At 37.9% G+C, this 16,688-nt stretch overlaps 3 protein-coding genes across 7 annotated transcripts; all 3 read right to left on the reverse strand.

Annotated features, from left to right (window-relative positions):
* Window positions 1-1,942: 1,942 nt before the first annotated feature.
* Window positions 1,943-2,895, reverse strand: LOC143356637 (uncharacterized). The gene is made up of 2 exons (XM_076792498.1): window positions 2,711-2,895; window positions 1,943-2,563 (listed from the first exon to the last, which is right to left on the reverse strand). The coding sequence occupies exons 1-2, from the start codon at window positions 2,840-2,842 to the stop codon at window positions 2,225-2,227; spliced, it is 471 nt and encodes a 156-aa protein (XP_076648613.1). The 5' UTR covers window positions 2,843-2,895; the 3' UTR covers window positions 1,943-2,224.
* A 1,115-nt stretch (window positions 2,896-4,010) lies between these two features.
* On the reverse strand, window positions 4,011-11,852 carry LOC143356635 (uncharacterized). Of its 2 annotated transcripts, none has more exons than XM_076792497.1 (3): window positions 11,644-11,852; window positions 7,622-7,827; window positions 4,011-5,699 (listed from the first exon to the last, which is right to left on the reverse strand). In XM_076792497.1, exons 2-3 carry the CDS (start codon window positions 7,800-7,802, stop codon window positions 4,981-4,983), a joined length of 900 nt encoding a protein of 299 aa, XP_076648612.1. In that variant the 5' UTR covers window positions 7,803-7,827; window positions 11,644-11,852; the 3' UTR covers window positions 4,011-4,980. The 2 variants fall into 2 exon arrangements, with proteins under 2 accessions (XP_076648612.1, XP_076648611.1); XM_076792496.1 differs by having other exon boundaries at window positions 11,654-11,845.
* Window positions 11,853-13,747: 1,895 nt separating this feature from the next.
* Window positions 13,748-16,443, reverse strand: Fln (flightin). 4 transcript variants are annotated; one of them, XM_076791750.1, is made up of 3 exons: window positions 16,307-16,443; window positions 14,502-14,752; window positions 13,748-14,332 (listed from the first exon to the last, which is right to left on the reverse strand). In XM_076791750.1, exons 2-3 carry the CDS (start codon window positions 14,720-14,722, stop codon window positions 14,089-14,091), a joined length of 465 nt encoding a protein of 154 aa, XP_076647865.1. In that variant the 5' UTR covers window positions 14,723-14,752; window positions 16,307-16,443; the 3' UTR covers window positions 13,748-14,088. The 4 variants fall into 4 exon arrangements, with proteins under 4 accessions (XP_076647865.1, XP_076647866.1, XP_076647868.1 ...); XM_076791751.1 differs by having other exon boundaries at window positions 16,192-16,331; XM_076791753.1 differs by lacking the exon at window positions 16,307-16,443 and adding an exon at window positions 16,165-16,188.
* Between the last annotated feature and the right edge of the window lie 245 nt (window positions 16,444-16,688).

A 16,688-nucleotide genomic window follows, 5' to 3' on the forward strand; every position in this document is an offset into this window, starting at 1 on the left:
CGACTTCCACTGTCCGACAAGAACGGGTCTGGCTAGCGGACTCATTCTACTGCGGACAGCATGATTTGCGGTCCAACGTGTTTTTCCCCCTATCCACTTCAGAACTCGCTACGAAATCATGTAAAATGTAAATCAATTGTGTCACCATAGCTAACGCCACTCGCACTGCTGCGAATAGTTATATGTTCAAGGTAATTTCTGCAAATTTTCCTGAACATAAGGACGATTCACTGAAGATTACTTTTTGCAATTCTTAGAATGTACTTTGATTTATGTAAAACTCCTCTTCCTGGTTTCGTATATCTGTAAAAGTAGTTAATTATTTACTTTGTGTCGGCAGAAATTAATTCTAGCTGTATGGGGATCTCGGTTGGAATTCCAGTCGAAAAGATCCACGATAAAGTGCTTGAAAATTTTACAAGAACGAACGAGTATTTAATATTAAGTTTCTATGTTGATTGCTTCTTAACGAGCCTCGATACCGCACGTACCGAACGGTGCCTGCCTCTAATTAGTAGTAAAGGAAAGATTATTAGCGTAACAAGGTTCCTTACATTGAAATTGTACACGAGAGAAGGCAGAATGATTTCCTCCAGGTCGCTGTATAATTAATTCGAATCAATATGTTCGAACGCTTCCAGCCAAGACGTTCCTTCAAGCGTAAAAAGGTCGTCGACTTTCCATTTCGACATGCAGCGAACACTGCAACTGCACAGCTTACTCGCACGCGTCTAAAACTATTTTCTAAGACTGAGAATCTATAGCAAAATTACGTTCCTCTATTACAGATTCTAAACGTCAAGCTTGGCAAATTATTTACACGTTCATATATGGAAAACACAGGATATTTAATAGTGAATCTTATCGGTGCATAGTTTTTTGAAAATATCAATAATTCCTTTTGAATCAATATCGCATAATGGAACGCGTCAGTCTCGCAACGTTTAATCGATATTTATCTTCATCGTGATTCGTGGTAACGCTGCCAGAGAGACACGAGCTGCCATCTGCTGTTATACGCGTCAGTTAGACGTTAATTGGGCTCTTAATTACCTATACAAGTAATTAGAATATCGATAAGTATACGAACAAATGATTCTTGCCGCTTTCCTCGTAAGAGGCCATGTAAATCGCGGCACGCATTATCTGCGCCGTTTAAACGTCCGTACAGCGCCAGTTGACGTAGCGGCAAAACGCTGAATCCGTTAGCCAATTGTTACCGACAGATGGTAAATTTGAGAAGGAAACTGGTGTCGCCACCTGTGATAGATGACAGAACTTCTACAAAACTTCAATCAGAAACGAGGTGTTCGTCTATGCACAGACGAGCAAACGATTTAATATTCAGAATGTGTCCAAAACTATTTGACGAAAGTTACAATCAGTCGATGTTAATGTCGTCGGTAAAATAGAAAACTAATATACATTCATAAAATAAAAATTCACATTATCGATATCTTGACAATATAGAAATCGCCATTGTATGCAGTGGCATCTAGCGGGGGATATGGAACTTCTCTGTCGATAACGTTTGGCTAAAAGTTTCAACATTTTGCCGCTATATCGAATGGCACTGTACGGACACAGACGAGGTATAGAAGCAGACCGATCACCCAATGTATCTTTCTGTCTCACGTTCAAGGGGCTCTGGTGCCCCCTTATCATTCCATGTCCCGAACGCCCGACTTGTAGTTGAGTTATACTACTGAATTTCGAAATCCACATTATTAGTTCCGATTATATATTTCAAATTAAGAGGTTCACTGTAGGAATTTTCGAGTCTTTAAGGGCTTAAATTGGAGGTATGGTACCTTGTGACAGATCTACTCTGATCGTGAACATCAGGATGGACGAACATATACAAGAGATGTCATGGTTTGCGACTATGTCCCATTGGTAGAGGGTGAGGCGTCTATATTACAATAAATAATTACACGCTGGATTTTCTCATAAATATATTTGTATTTCAAGCAAGATATATATACAGTGCAGTATCATATAATAATAATAAAATATCGAAATGTAAGATATTGAAGCGACTAAACCGTTTGTGTGCATTGCTGGTATATTAGTATGATGTGTGCGATCTTTTAATGTTTATAACGATTGAAATATATAAAATAATTTCCTCTGAGAAAGTTCTGTTGATAGAGTAACATCACACGATGCGGACAGACTTACGTGTCAAATTGTTGGAACAACTTACATTATTCGCTGAGTATTTTTAAAACGAGACACTTTTTTTCCTTTTTAAGAATCTCCTTTTTAACGGTAGCAAAGCGAGCTTGTCCAGTGGGTCTTCGATGGCATCCGGTTCTGGTAACGAGCTGTTTTGTCTCTCTTGTTTTGACTTTCTCGAATACGGTACACAGCTTTCTATGTCTACATTTGGAACCTTGATAAATTTGATGGTTCTCGGTGCTCTTTTATCTGGCGTGTCCTCGCAGTTCTCAGTGTTGTCGAATTTGTTTGCGTGTTTTTGGAAAGCAATATCTGCTGCTTCCAAAGTGGTTTTAGCTTTCTCGATCTCAGCATTCAAATCGATTACGTCGAAGATGCGATCCTACAAGAAAGTGTTTTTATTTCCGATTTCTATTATAATTTTATTCAAGTAATACGAGGCATATAGATTTTTCATTTTTCGACGCGAAAAATTGATATATCAACAGACAAAGGAAAAATAATTAATTATTATTCATTTTTATGTAACCTGCATGTCTCTTCGCTTGCGTCTTATGTCAGCCAAGTCATCGAGGAACGCAGCGGCAGCACGTTCCTTGTGACGCCGTTGAGAAACGACAAAATCATTCTCGAAGTCATCATCGTATCCTCGATCATACATATAATCCGTAGCATCGAAAAAGCCATTACGATTTCCTCCTATATCGCGGGAACCTAAAATATAAATGCATTACAGCTAATAAATCGTAGGAATTCGCGATTCAAAGTGACATGTGTTAGAGTTGAGTTAATTGTAGTCGTAAAGGCAATTAAACATTTCGGTTTCTATATATTCATGCCAAAAGTTAATACCTTTAGTCAAATCAATCAATTTGTGAAAAAAAAGTCATCTAAAGAGCAGAGAATTTGAACAATAGTAATTAAACTTGAGTTTCACGTTGTTTTTAATTCTTTTGTAACCACACGATTAAAACTTAAAGTACGTCACCGAATTGCACAATAGTTTTCGTAGTAAATTTTAAACAAACAAGGCTATTCGTTACTTTGCGTGAAAATATTTTGCCATCGAACGTAGAAGCAATTGTTAAACAATGTTTTGTTATCACAGAGAATCTGTTGGAGTCTGAAAGAATACACTTTTTTTCGTATAGAAGAGCCCGCTTCCTGTTAAATAAATGATCCAGAACTTGCGATTAGTATTATACCAGTAATTACATAAATCTACAACCACAAAAACAAGGAAAAAGAAATAAAAAAGACCAGCAGCACATGCAGAAAGCATCCATCGCGCAGGCACCATACGTTTTGCAAACGTGGAACGGGGTGTCCGTCAGCGGGGCAAAGTGTTTTAAGTAATTAGTTTGTGAAAGTATGATGTATACTTAAACTACATTTAAAGCGAAATTGTTTAGTCGTAGAGAAGAGAGAAATAAAGATACATACAATGTCAGGAAAACCATTGCTGACCATGAATCCAGTAGATAAAAGGGATATAGTGGGTATAGAGTAATTGTCTATGTAATTTTAATGTAATTAGTATATATGTATACATAGATTTATTTGATATGTAATCAACGAGAACAGTATGTATATACTTAACGACGTATTAAATGGAACTTACATTTTGTATCTTTTGTAAATTAGGAACTGTTTGCAGAACTACGGTAATATAAAACATTCGTGTACTTTTACATCCTTATCTGTAAAATTGTCTAATTTGTTTGTTTGTTTCTTTTTTTTTTTGTTTTTTTTTGTCTCCCTCTGATTTGATAGTCTCGTATGTGTACAAAATATGTTGTGCGACGATTGTCTACGAATATCGTGGAGGACTATACAGTCGAATAAAACAAAACAAAATAGATTCAACTCTGTTGAAAATATAGTTAGTTGATAATAAATTCCTAATTTTAAGTCTACGGTCATAAAACGCAACGATTGTTCCGGACAGTAATTATGCAATAAATATTAATCTTTGTTTTAATAACACTCTTCCGTGTCTGAACAGCACCTACGAGCGCACAAATGGAAAAATATACGGCTAGAAATCATTTGCAAACATTCTTGGGTATAAAATGAGCAACAACCGTGTGAAATCAAATTTCTTTTTTTATCACATTACTGATGTATTTCTGTCACATGAAACAATCTTATACAAATGTTTGTGTCACGCGCATAATCGTATCGATTGTCAACGATAAAAAATAGCGTAAGTGATCGGACATTGAAATGATATAACGTACAAATATGGGATCACGAACTTCTCGAAACAGTAAGACAAGTTAAATGAAATCTCAACTTCGTCGGTCATAAACATTCAAGCTAGGAACGGTGCCAGAAAATACCGATTTGTTAACGTAGTTTAATATTATTGTTAGTTTTACCAAACCGAATTCTATTCAAATCGTACCATTAGTTTCACGATAGTGGAAGCTGTGAGAATTTCTAAATTAAGAAAAGAGATAAATGTCTTTGCAGCTTCTTTGTCTTGCAGTTAATGCAAATTAATAAAAATCCGCAGTCTAATCGTTGTATTCGTGTGAAAATTTAGGTCTCGATCAGACCGTACAACAATAACTAAAGTGTTCGTGTTCGACCCATGGGGGCTTTTAAAGGCGTATCATTTTTAGCGTGCCAGTTTGCCTACGGAATATTTTTCGCATAATCAGGTGACTCTCACCCTGTCCAAGGCCACAGATTTCCCGATTGCAATGGAAGCTCCACGAATAAAGTGAATAGGATTCGGTTTCCGTGAAGTATCAATAAGATTAAAAGAGTGTTTGTCCGATGTCGCGGGGACGTTTAGAAGGCAACGTGTTTTTCCGAGCGCTCGCGGATCGAGACCTTCTTGCTAAGGATAGAAGAAGACTGCTCTCGAAGACTTTCATTCTCGGCGGCGTTCTCGTTGATCATTGCTCTGAGCGCTGCTGCCCTGCGCTCCCTTTTCGCTTGTCTTTCGGACAGCTCCTCCATTTCGGACTCCAAGTCGTTCAAACGTGCTTTGGTCTGTTTGGCTCTGTTCGCGGCAGCGCTGGCCAACGTGTCCTCCTCGTTGTTCAGCTTGGACCATTTCAAGAGCACCGGTTTGGCATCGGCCACGAGATCGATGTCGTCGAGAATCTTCGAGCGCCTTTTAAAGTTCGCTTCCGCGTCCTCGATCGCCGATCGCATCTCCGATTTCAGGTCTCTCTTGGCGAACAGTCCGTTCTCCAGACGATCCTGGTCCTGGCGCAGACGGCGCGACGGTTTGCCCAGCGCAGCGTCCACTTCTTCGTCTATCCCGATCGTGGCTAATTTCGCTTTGAGGTGTTGCGTGGTCGCGGTTACGTCGTCGACGAAATTTTCAGCGAGTCGACGCCGACTCCGTTGTCCACGGCTGTCGTAGACGATCTCCTCGTTCTCGGGGAACATGGGGTCGCTGGAGGAGAACGGTAACTGTGGATTGCGGATCAGTGGGTCTATCTCAAGGTCAAGGTCACGGCTCAGGGGATTCGACCGAGGACCGGAGAGGTCACGCGACCCTGTAAAAACCCACACCTCAAGATGTTTACAATATCAAACGATTGCGTTTCGGCTCTAAATGATACGCGATGAACTCTTATCTCTGCGGGATTTACCAGTGGTGTAAGCACTTTCTTTCGCAGCAATGTTGCGTTTCGAGTGACCAATGAACGATATTATATATTGCTATATAATTCACTATGTACGTTTAAGGGCACTTGTACGTAAACCTGTCTCTTTCAGAGAATTGAACGTTGAATTTCTTTAGCCACATTTACAATTGAACTGTTCATTTTCGAACAATTTCTATTTCGTACCGTCGCGTCTGGTGGTTTGCTTATGACATCTATGATACGTTAGCTTTTACGTGTCTTTGCCAAATTCAAGTCGTACACGCGTATTCGGCCAATCGGGTGCCTCGCAATAGAAAAGTGATTTTTTCTAAATGAATTTCAACGTTTACTCTTTTATTCGATCGTACGATCGTTTGTTTGTCTAACTCTGTCTTTTTCATTTCTGCAACCTCTGAATTTTTTGTCACCTTCTTTCTTATATTCTCTGTATGTTTATTGCTAAACGCAAGTCAACTTTTATCTACGATGTATCGTAGACGATTGGATGATCTCTTGGTACGTAACCTCACTTTTACGACGTCTCTATAAACAGCGATTTGGAATAAATCTTCGTTATAGTGACCACTCTATAGAAAAAAAAAAAACTATAATAGTGACTGCGTTAAAGATTTTTTCAAGGAACTTCAATGACAGAAAAATGCTGTACATCCTGAATACGATAATACCCATATTGGGACACAGCAAATCTGAACAGTTTCGTCTATCTCAATTCCTAACTTGATTTTTAGAAAAATAAATTTACTTCGCTTCGGTATACATACGTGATAAATGACATGATATTTTCCTGACGTTTAAATGGCGACATGTATGTACATTTATCTCGAAATGTCGTGTCTAAAAATCGGGCGAAATGTTAGTTAAAATATTTACTAGGATACGGTAATCAATCTTTAAATAAAAACTCCTCGAATATGACAAACAAACGAAATTTGTATCGTGTACGGAAGAGTCGATACAATGAGTTGAAAATTAAGCAAGTAAATTTATAATTTAATCAACATTGTTTTATATATGTATATAAGATCTAATTGTATAATAGAGTAAATTCGCACTTCTGTACCAACTAATTTATGCGGTAATCGTATGAATAGTTAGCAGCATATGTTCGACTATCAACAAAAACATAAAAACAATAAATCGCCATACATGTTCGGATACTTTTTGAAGAATACAAAGTACGAATAAATTAAACAAAAAACGAAAACATCAAACGCTGAGAAATGTTTTATATACGAGTGCCCTTAACATATCAATAGACAATAGACAGAGCGTCGAAAGTTGGTTCGACTGAAAGTAAAACGTGGCTGCACGGCATGCATACATCTACTCGTATGCATTTTCTCGAATGAATTGTCGGAAGAAAATTTGGCCGACAAAAGGTGATAATGTAATGAATCGGATGACGTGAATGAATGAATGACGGGTCTACACCACACAAACGTTATCATGTTCATGTCACGGGATACAATAAATTATTAGACGGTTCTGTTTCATGTTGCGGTTTTATTTTGTCTCGTTACGTATTTTTGAAGTTCTTTGTAGGACGGTTTTGTTTTTGCGGTAATCAAGTTTTCTGCTGGCTGTGTGACGGTAGAATTCAAAGAAACAATACATTCAATTCCTTTCACATCACGATCTGGATCGAACATGCCACTCCACGAGATGTCAAAGAATTCGAAAATACTTCAGTGTCGTCGGATTTTCGAAAAAGTTAACTGAACTACGTTTAGTTTTAGAGGGATCAATATAGATTGGGATAAAGACGTTCACCGCTTAAAACCATTTTGGAAAACGACTGAAGATGTTACCGATGTCGTTTCGGCTGGCCGTGATCTCGTCGGCTAACGAAGTTCTCGGTTCGGAGAAGAGTGGGCGTCCGCTGTACTTCCGGTCTAGGTGATCAACCATCGGTTTATAATACGATTCTCCTTTGTCGTAGTTGCAACCGTAGACGCGCGTACGCGGCCTGCTCAGAATTGGTCTTGACATCTTGATCAGAGCGATTCACTGCCACCTGAAACGTCAACAATTCGTCGGAAACATTGCGGAGCTGTCTAATCCTAAGTGAGCTCAGAAACGCCAGAGATTTCAGGCTTTCGGTTGTGAACTCTCCATTTTTCATAAATAACAAATCTTCCTCTTTTCGAATTGTTTTCCTAAAGCTTCGTCCACGCCGAAGCAACAGCGAGCAAATTTTACTTGACACGCGTGTATCCTGGAAACAACTGGACGTAGCTTAACGTTTCGCAAACGATACTACTATATTTACTAGTACGTTATTTCACCTTTGACGAAGGTAGCTGCAACGTTTGCGAAACGCATGGAAGAACAATTTTAACGCTATTTCTACCACGGTTTTTTGTTTTGGATTTCTTAAATTTTTATTAAAAATTTTAAAAGGCCTCCTTCGACACCCAAAAATAATGTAAAAATATTGTTAAAAGAACAGGGCTAGGACAGTAAAGACTATTAAAAACTCAAAAATATATAGACCTTTTCCAACTAATTGCTACGCTACAATTGTTATATTTCTGGCAGACTACGGTGCGCGTGTAATGCTCTTGTTTTGGGTAAAAATAAAATACGGTAACGTGATAGCGTCGATAGCTTAAGATAGCAGCAATTTTCGAACGGCGACGGGTATAGATATAATACCGGTGATTCGCTTAACTAGACGACACTAAAATTGCTTATAAACGGCGTGTTCTATTCTTGGTCAAACAAATATAGCGACTTTCTTGGGGACCTCTCAACTGGCCTGGTAAACGATACACGTCTTAATTAACAGCTGTCAAGTGTACATTTCGCGGAAAATTGTCTATCGTTTACAGAATTGCGATTAGCGTCGGAGTGATCGCCAAAATTTATTTCATAATATCATCTCCTTCGACTCTTCGTGAACTGATCGAAGCGAGTCGTCGATAACTTTTTAAGTAACGATCTGATCATAATTATCGCGACAAAAATGTTGATGTAATAAAAATTTTCACAATACGTGCAAACCGTACGATTAATTTTCCAGTATTTTAATGTCACATCAACTGCCCTCGTTTGGTATACTCTCGTTTATTATCCTCGCGTATCGACGTCGAAAAGTCTCGGACTATTCCCCAGCATATATTTAATGCGAGTTTGTAAACATTATAAGTGTCTGTGCTAGATTCTCACGAATTGAATTTTTAATTTCGGTCGATGCTATTCGACACGAGCAAGTTGACACTTGCATATTGGTTTGTTTAAAATGTCCATGTCCTTATCCCGAAACCTCCAAAAGGGTATAAATTGAAATGAACAGAGAGCCCCGGATAAGCTTGTCCGGGTTAGGACAGTTAAACGTATCAACTTCCAATAAATTGAGTTTTCGATTTCATTTCGGATATTATTAACAGGTTGATACTTTGACATTGGTTCGTTTAAGATGAGCAGGTCCTTATCCCGAAAGCTTTCAAAGTACATAAATGAAATTAATGCAGAGCCCCAGATACCTCCATCTGGTCTCGCTTTTGGGACTCTACTACGAGTAACCAGCAAACTGGAACGAGCAACTACATGTTACTCAAAAATAGACTATGTCTAATTTGGTGTCCGTGAACTGAACTGGCACACACCACACTCGAGTCCCGGACAACCGCCTCCGATTACGAGCTACATCTATGTACGTCGTAGCCTATTGTGATCTTCCCAGAATCGCGTCTTATCAATTTCCTCTTTCCTAATTACCCGGAACTTGAAATCGTTCCTCCTCGATCTAATAATAGGTAGCGTTTCTGTTGCGCGCTGCAATTTCTTCGCTTCGTCATTTTCAATTTCTCTACCAAAAGAGAAAGTGGCTAAACGATCGTGATGGTTTCAGAACGAATTTAATAGTCGGATGCGTTATTCGATTCATGTCGAATAGAAGCTGTATCTTTATGAAGTGCCTGCTCTTCTTCTGGCAACAATAGAACACAAAATAGATAACGACGAGGACAAGAGATGCTCGATATATCAAAAGTAAGTACTGAGAGAACAAGAATGATCGATAGACTGCAGACTTTATACCCTTACAATGCTGTCGGCTAGCCTTCGGAAAATGCAACCATATTGCCAGTAAGAAATATTCAAATGTTCACACTTCGGATCGCGTTAGAATGAAAATTCGAGTAATAAAATCATTTGATTAAAATAGATTTCCAAATTTTATTCATTCATAATGAATAGAATATTGTTTTCGATATTTCGACAATAAATTTTCATTTGACTCTCAGTTTTGCATATTCCATTCATAAAACTATTGATTAGAACGAACGTTTGTTGTTTAGCGATTTAAATTAATTCATTAAATAATTAACAAGCAAGTAACCGATCGATTCTAACAAATAGATTTTTGTTCAGTAATTTTTTAGTAGTTCGTACAGGCCATACTTGAACTTAATTCTTCTCTTAAAGATCTCGAGGCGTTGAAATCGAATGCAATAGATAAATGATTAAAGTTAATTGCAGTTTGTACGCGTTACAAATATCCGAAATCTGTAGATTTAATATTCGTTATGCTTTAAAAATAAATATAATTAATAGGCAGTGTAACCGGCACCCCCACAGTAATTGGGTCCCTTGCCCTATCTTTTATTCGCATGCGAGCAACTATCAAAATAAACTATTTACAATGTCTATGGATTATGTAGTGTTTTGAAATTCTGCTTTACCATTTAAGGGCTCGGCATGCATATTTCGTGCATTGATAGGTAGCTCACCATTTGCTTTCACGAAAGTTGAAATCATCGGGTTAAATTTAAAACGTTTCATCAGCATTTCGTTTAGCAATACCGACGACTGCGAGATTGTTCTAGCTTTGAACGAACGTTAATTTATCCAGGAAACCAGTGAGTTACGTATTAGTGCGTTGACTACATTCCATTAAGTTTCGAGTAAATATTGCATAGCTTTGCCCGCCGTTGCTGCTTCGTTAGTACGAACACCGCCATTTTAAGTTTCCCCGATCGTTCATACGTGCGAACATATAAACGATATTTAGCGGCAATTATAGCGTGTAATTCGTTTAATTACATGATATTATTGGAAATATAGTCGCTTAGGCAAGCTGTGTTCAGCGAGAAATCTTCGAAATAGAAAATATAGCAAAAGACGGAGAATTTATTATTAACCACAAATGATTATTCGAAGCCTAATTTAAAAGCAACAATAAATATGAGCACACTGTCAGAGGACGTCGTTAACTCGTTGCGTAAGACACACCAAATTTAACTGGCAGACATAGCTTCGAACTGTTGATATCGGTTATAGAGTTACTTAGGCCAAAGTACTTCCTATTTTTACGACGATACGAAAGAATCTCCAATTTCAACGAAATGTTAGTTACCCGACAGGTTCCGAAAGTTTCGACGAAATTCTTGTTAATCGTCGCGTGCTGAAAATATTCGCGGTGCTCCTTTTTTAATCGACACACGGACGTTACCAAAATTATTTCGTTAGCCGAACCGATCGAAAAAGTACTGTTAAACAAGAGAACTTTCCTCGATTCTCAAAACGTGCACAGCGCGATTCAAGTATTCGTTGGAACGAGGCTTCCGAACGATCGGAAAATGGAAAACGATACCGGAAATACATTGTAGTTTGCTATTAATATAATTGTCATGGTTAATAAGATGTGCGAACCGAAGCGTTCTCGTATTATTCTTCATTCTTATTACCGTGGAGATGATTCGAGATTTTAGCGAATTATAAAATTTGATGCATAATTTGAGATCGGATTGTTATGTAAAATGCAATGGATTAGACGATTCGGGCAAGTGAGAATTAGTGGGACATAGAAAAATAGAAATGTATGTACCTGAACTTACAAGATTTTCTTTTCGATGCTATTTCCTCGGAAGTAGCGGCACGACTCCCACAGGCGTTGCAACGCAGGTTATTTCCCACTCCTTTCGTGGTCTACCCCTTCTCCTTTGTGGTTGTTCGCACGTAAGGTGTAATTCCTACTGATTTGTTCATACGCGATGTCCGGTTCTTACGGAATCAACTGTAGCGTACACAAAACGCACGCCGCTCTTAGAACTCAATTTAACTCCGATGGTCTCGCCAATTGAGTGAATTCATTACCGAACCGGCCATGTCCACTCTAAACCGATCCGAGGTATTCGAGGATTTTACTTTTCGAACGTTGCGAATGAAATTTCAGATGTGAGCCCTTTACTATGAATGTAACTCCATTTTTTCCGTTATTGAGATACGAAAGGTTTTGCGTATCCCGGTGATTATTCTGTAATTCTTGGAAGTCTCTGACTCGAGGCTGAGGATTTTTTCATCGATCCTTCAATAGCGAGAAAAACTTCGATCGTGAACCAACAACTCACCTACGATAACGTAATCATTTCGTTTGGGATCATTTTTATGTAAAAGAAAATTTTGAAAATGTTGAAAAAATGCTATAATACAAAATTCGATAGAATAGGATTTTATTTCATTCCATTTTCTTCAAATTTGTCAAAATTGCATAAACATCCGCAGTCCAATTAGTGATATACCGAAGGTATCTAATAAATCTTGCATATCTTTATATTATTGCAATGTTATAGGCAACGGATTTTTATATGATTCTGTTAATTGAATATTTAAAAAATTTCGAGGTCTACCTTGCACGATTAGTGGTCAATTTAATGGGACAACGTAATGGTTAAATAATTTAATATGCGATAACGATTATTATGTGAAATTAATGAATAGCCGGCTTTCCAAATCGTTTGCTTTGCGTTTTGCCATGATGCAATTTTCTCGGATCGGGCCGATTTAGAAATGTATTTTTGTTGGACCTTTGGTATTGAATAACAAATTCTATACGTCTTTCTTAGTCGATAACCGCATTGATTTTCGCCAGACTCGAGCATTTTATACGTACATACATGCATACATACATACATACATACATACATACATATGTGCATATATGAATAAAATGTAATATCTCTTGGTTTAAATGATCCGTTTCATACGTGTCTGATATTTCTAAAGACACTAAAAACTGTATGCGAAAATGTCTACGTCGCAATCGAAAGATATTGTGGATGGTGAATCACTCAACTTGACTGCAGACATTATTTTCGCTGTCACGAACAATTCGGGTGGTTTACAACTTCGCGGAAATCTCATTATTATTAGAAGCGAAAGGTTTGCGTGACACTTTAAGGTTTAAGATTTCAGTTCCAGCCAATACCAGGAAATTGCAGAAAATGAATATACAATATTTAGTAAAAATATTAGGAAAGACAGTGTGTTTTAATTGGGTCGCCTACCCTAGGAGAGAAAATGTGCTATGAATTACAATAGAACTGGCTCAGCGTCCGGTTTGTACGCGGCTGTTTCACTGATCGCCTTCCGAGAGCAAGAGAGTGAATAGACTCGGCGGAACATGACAGAAATTGGCATCGACTTGATTTCCCTGTGTAAACCAATTGAACGGTGCACAACAATTTCTGCATCGTTTAAAGGAAAATATTACGCTTGTTCTCAGATCAAGACCTCGAGGTACATAAGCGTCTGTCTTCCGTATGGTACGTCACTGACCGCACTCCTACCGACCTGACTCACATGCACCGCTGCTGGCGGGTTGCCATAGTTAAGGAAGATTTCGAATTGTTTATATCTTGAAATCGGAGCCAATATGAAATTCCATTATTCTTACTCTACGTCTTATTTTGGCATTAACAGCCGCACTAGCAGGGGGCTAATGCTGTTTTCAATTTTACCCGCTTATTTTTATTGTAAATACATAGAATTCGCAGTCTTCTTAATTTATTAAAATGGTCTGAAAAATTATTTTTTATCTTGGTAACGCGAGGGGCCGAACGCCCTCTATCGCCTAATCAAAATATTTTTCGTCCTTAAGCGATTTGAGAATAAGCAATCGAAGGGGTAGAATTAAGAAAAGAAGCCTAACCGAATGGTCAAGAATGGAAGTATATTTTTACAGCGGCGGTACATTTCAGATCATTATCCAATGAAAAACAATTACCAAATTTACGTTCGTCACATCGCAACAAAAAAAACCCCCCTTTGTCGTGACAAGAAATTAGTGAAATTAACTGAAAATTATATACGATTACGGTTCAATAAATTGTTTTATTGCTTCGTTTTTATTTTCAAATTTTTAAGAAGAACGAGATACGAAGTAATGACGGTTAGTGATTATAAGTTGAAGTGTACTACAACGACCTCTAGATCTATGCCGCGGATGACGTTTCCACATCGATTTGTGTGTGTTCCCTTATCAAAAATATATTTACAGAATCTTTTGGTATTTCAAGCTATAGTACGCTCTTGTGTGGTAACTATAATATCTAGGCTCGTGTCGCATATTAATGATCTCCTTCATGTCTGCCGATCGTTTGAAGCTCCTGTCGGTGTTCCTTTCGTCGTAAGTCCTCATCGCACGTTCAGACCATTCTTGGGCCCGCGGTGGTTCACGGAATATCCCTTTTTGCCTTTGGTTTAGATAGTCGATTACGTCGTTATAGTAATTTTGCCTGAAAAACAGAAAAGCAGAAAAACAGAAAAATATACAATCGAGAAGATTTGTAAGCGAATATTTTTAAAACGTGGAAATCCGAACACTTTTATTGGACCCACTGTAAGCGACTTTACAAAAATGTTCGAACTTATAGATTAATATTTAAACGAGTTTCGAGAACTTACCGGTACAGGTAAAGATAATTGTAGTTTAGAAAGAGAGGACGAACCCAATGATGATTGTAATGTGGCGGTTCGAGTTTTAGTAATTTAACTTTCGGTTTTTCTGCAGGGGCAGCTGCGTCACCGCCTTCTGCAGCAGCCTCCCCACCTTCACCTTCAGCCGCCCCTTCTGCCGGGGTGTCGTCCAGATCCCATGGCGCTGCTTCTTCTTCGTCTGCCCACATCTTGTTTCACGGTTCCAAAGGTAAAAGGGCCTAAAAGGCACACATATCGTATGTAACATTACCATTGGACTGCGAATCTTCACAGAAAGTAAACATTTATTAAGACAATTCTCAGAAACAGAAATCAACTAGAAACGTATTTCCTCTTTCGATAACAACATTCTTAAATTTTTATAATGTCTTTACAGTCTCGTATTTGATTTATTTTTATCATGAATACATAAGTCTGGTTATCATAAATATTCACTCTGCTGTTAACAATAATTTTCTGTGTCTAGAAACACGTTATATATATATATATATATATATATATATATATATATATTTATTTTCATTATATTTTTGTTAAGTGTGTTAACGTTAATGGAATAACGAAATAAAAGAGGTCTGGCATTTTGAATCACTGCACGCTTTCTTTAAGGAATTTGGGTCACGCTTTTAGTCGTCTGAGAGGTAACCGATTACGTGTTTCGATTCCAATGTCGGTCCTAAAATCCCGATTAAAAGGCGTACTGGTCTGTAAGTTCAGTATTAAAATATATTATGCGCGTATTTTATTTTCATAACCCATCTAAATCCAAACTAAACATTGATAAAACCAAATCTAAACATTGATATTTACATTTAAACTCGATTATCGAATACTTTATATTTGTAATTTGTTACTGCAATTTAAAGTCAAGCTCATACTCAGGATCGATGTGATGCAACTTAAACTAAAAATACACGTGTTACAGATAAAGGATTTATACAACAATATATTGATTCATATTAGTCTTATTACTTGTCAACTAATTCTTAACCGGAAAAAAACAGAACTGAATAGTACTGTACTATAATTAATGGTACTGAAATACAATGTGTCCGAACCATTTATCCAATGTTCCTAACCGCAAGGAACATCGATGTTGAAAAACGTTTGTTTCACGCGGAACTCGTAGCTATTACTCTTCAGTCGATATATTTAGCTAATGAGATATATTTAACAAAGAGAAACGGGTCACCTTAAGACACAACAAACTGTTTGATTGTGACATCAATTAGTATTTGTAGCTTGATCGAATTCGTTCTACAGGCGTAGAACCGTTTCATAAATGAATTCGTAATGGCGTCCGAAGTCATCGCGGCATATTCACACACAACCCGTGCTTTCTTACTACAATTTCCGAATCATATTTGCATTCAGAAATCGATAAAAGTAGAAAATTATAGAACCGTCTTAGTGGAGCATAAAACCAACACACCCTATCCACCTTCCCTTTCTTTTTTTTTTTTTTGCGTCACTTTCAAAAGATTAATCGTGAACTACAATAGTATAAGCAGTCGTGTTACTTATGATTTGAACAACGAATAGAAATTATTCAACTGTACGTGTAGTTGTCAACGGAGTAACATTAAATCGAAAGAACAAAAATGTCAAATTTCACTTTTGAAACAATCACCAAGAACGTGTTCACTGTCACTATTACCGCGTTTTCTCCGTTAATAGACACTAATTGTTATTCGGTGTTACACTCGATCACATCCTTCGGATGAAATCGCCTGTTAACCGTTAACCATCTGGACGTAGCGACAACATGGTACCTGTAATACGATGGCCACGCGTCTAGCCACTACCTCAGACTGCAAAAAAAATACTCAGCCGAACCTTGCCTTGTTTCGCTTTTATTTTAGCTTATAAGATTTTCCTTGGCTACCCTCCGGTCTTCCCCTTAAGTAAAAGGGTGCCCCCTCTCTCCGCGAACGGCGACGGAGGGGGGATTTTTGGCAAGCAACAATTCTAATCAATTGTTACCACAGAGGGCAATAAGGTACTTAGCACACATGTCAATTCATTAGCCAATGTTACGGGTCACGTACACTACCATCCGAAACGTTTAGGGTCACCACTTCGTCTTGTATTCCATCGTGCATTCGTGATATTCAACAATATCTATTTTTATCGTTTCTCGTCGAAATGCTACCT

This window comes from Halictus rubicundus, chromosome 8 (assembly GCF_050948215.1).
Source record: "Halictus rubicundus isolate RS-2024b chromosome 8, iyHalRubi1_principal, whole genome shotgun sequence".
NCBI lineage: Eukaryota > Metazoa > Arthropoda > Insecta > Hymenoptera > Halictidae > Halictus > Halictus rubicundus.

Excerpts from the sequence above, each read along its gene's own strand:
- LOC143356635 (XM_076792497.1), bottom strand. The coding sequence starts at position 7,802 with ATGTCAAGACCAATTCTGAGCAGGCCGCGTACGCGCGTCTACGGTTGC. Across the intron at positions 5,700-7,621 it reads GGCCAGCCGAAACGACATCG|GGTCGCGTGACCTCTCCGGT; the intron begins GTAACATCTTCA and ends GGGTTTTTACAG.
- LOC143356637 (XM_076792498.1), bottom strand. The coding sequence starts at position 2,842 with ATGTATGATCGAGGATACGATGATGACTTCGAGAATGATTTTGTCGTT. Across the intron at positions 2,564-2,710 it reads GCAAGCGAAGAGACATGCAG|GATCGCATCTTCGACGTAAT; the intron begins GTTACATAAAAA and ends ACTTTCTTGTAG.
- Fln (XM_076791750.1), bottom strand. The coding sequence starts at position 14,722 with ATGTGGGCAGACGAAGAAGAAGCAGCGCCATGGGATCTGGACGACACC. Across the intron at positions 14,333-14,501 it reads AATTATCTTTACCTGTACCG|GCAAAATTACTATAACGACG; the intron begins GTAAGTTCTCGA and ends TCTGTTTTTCAG.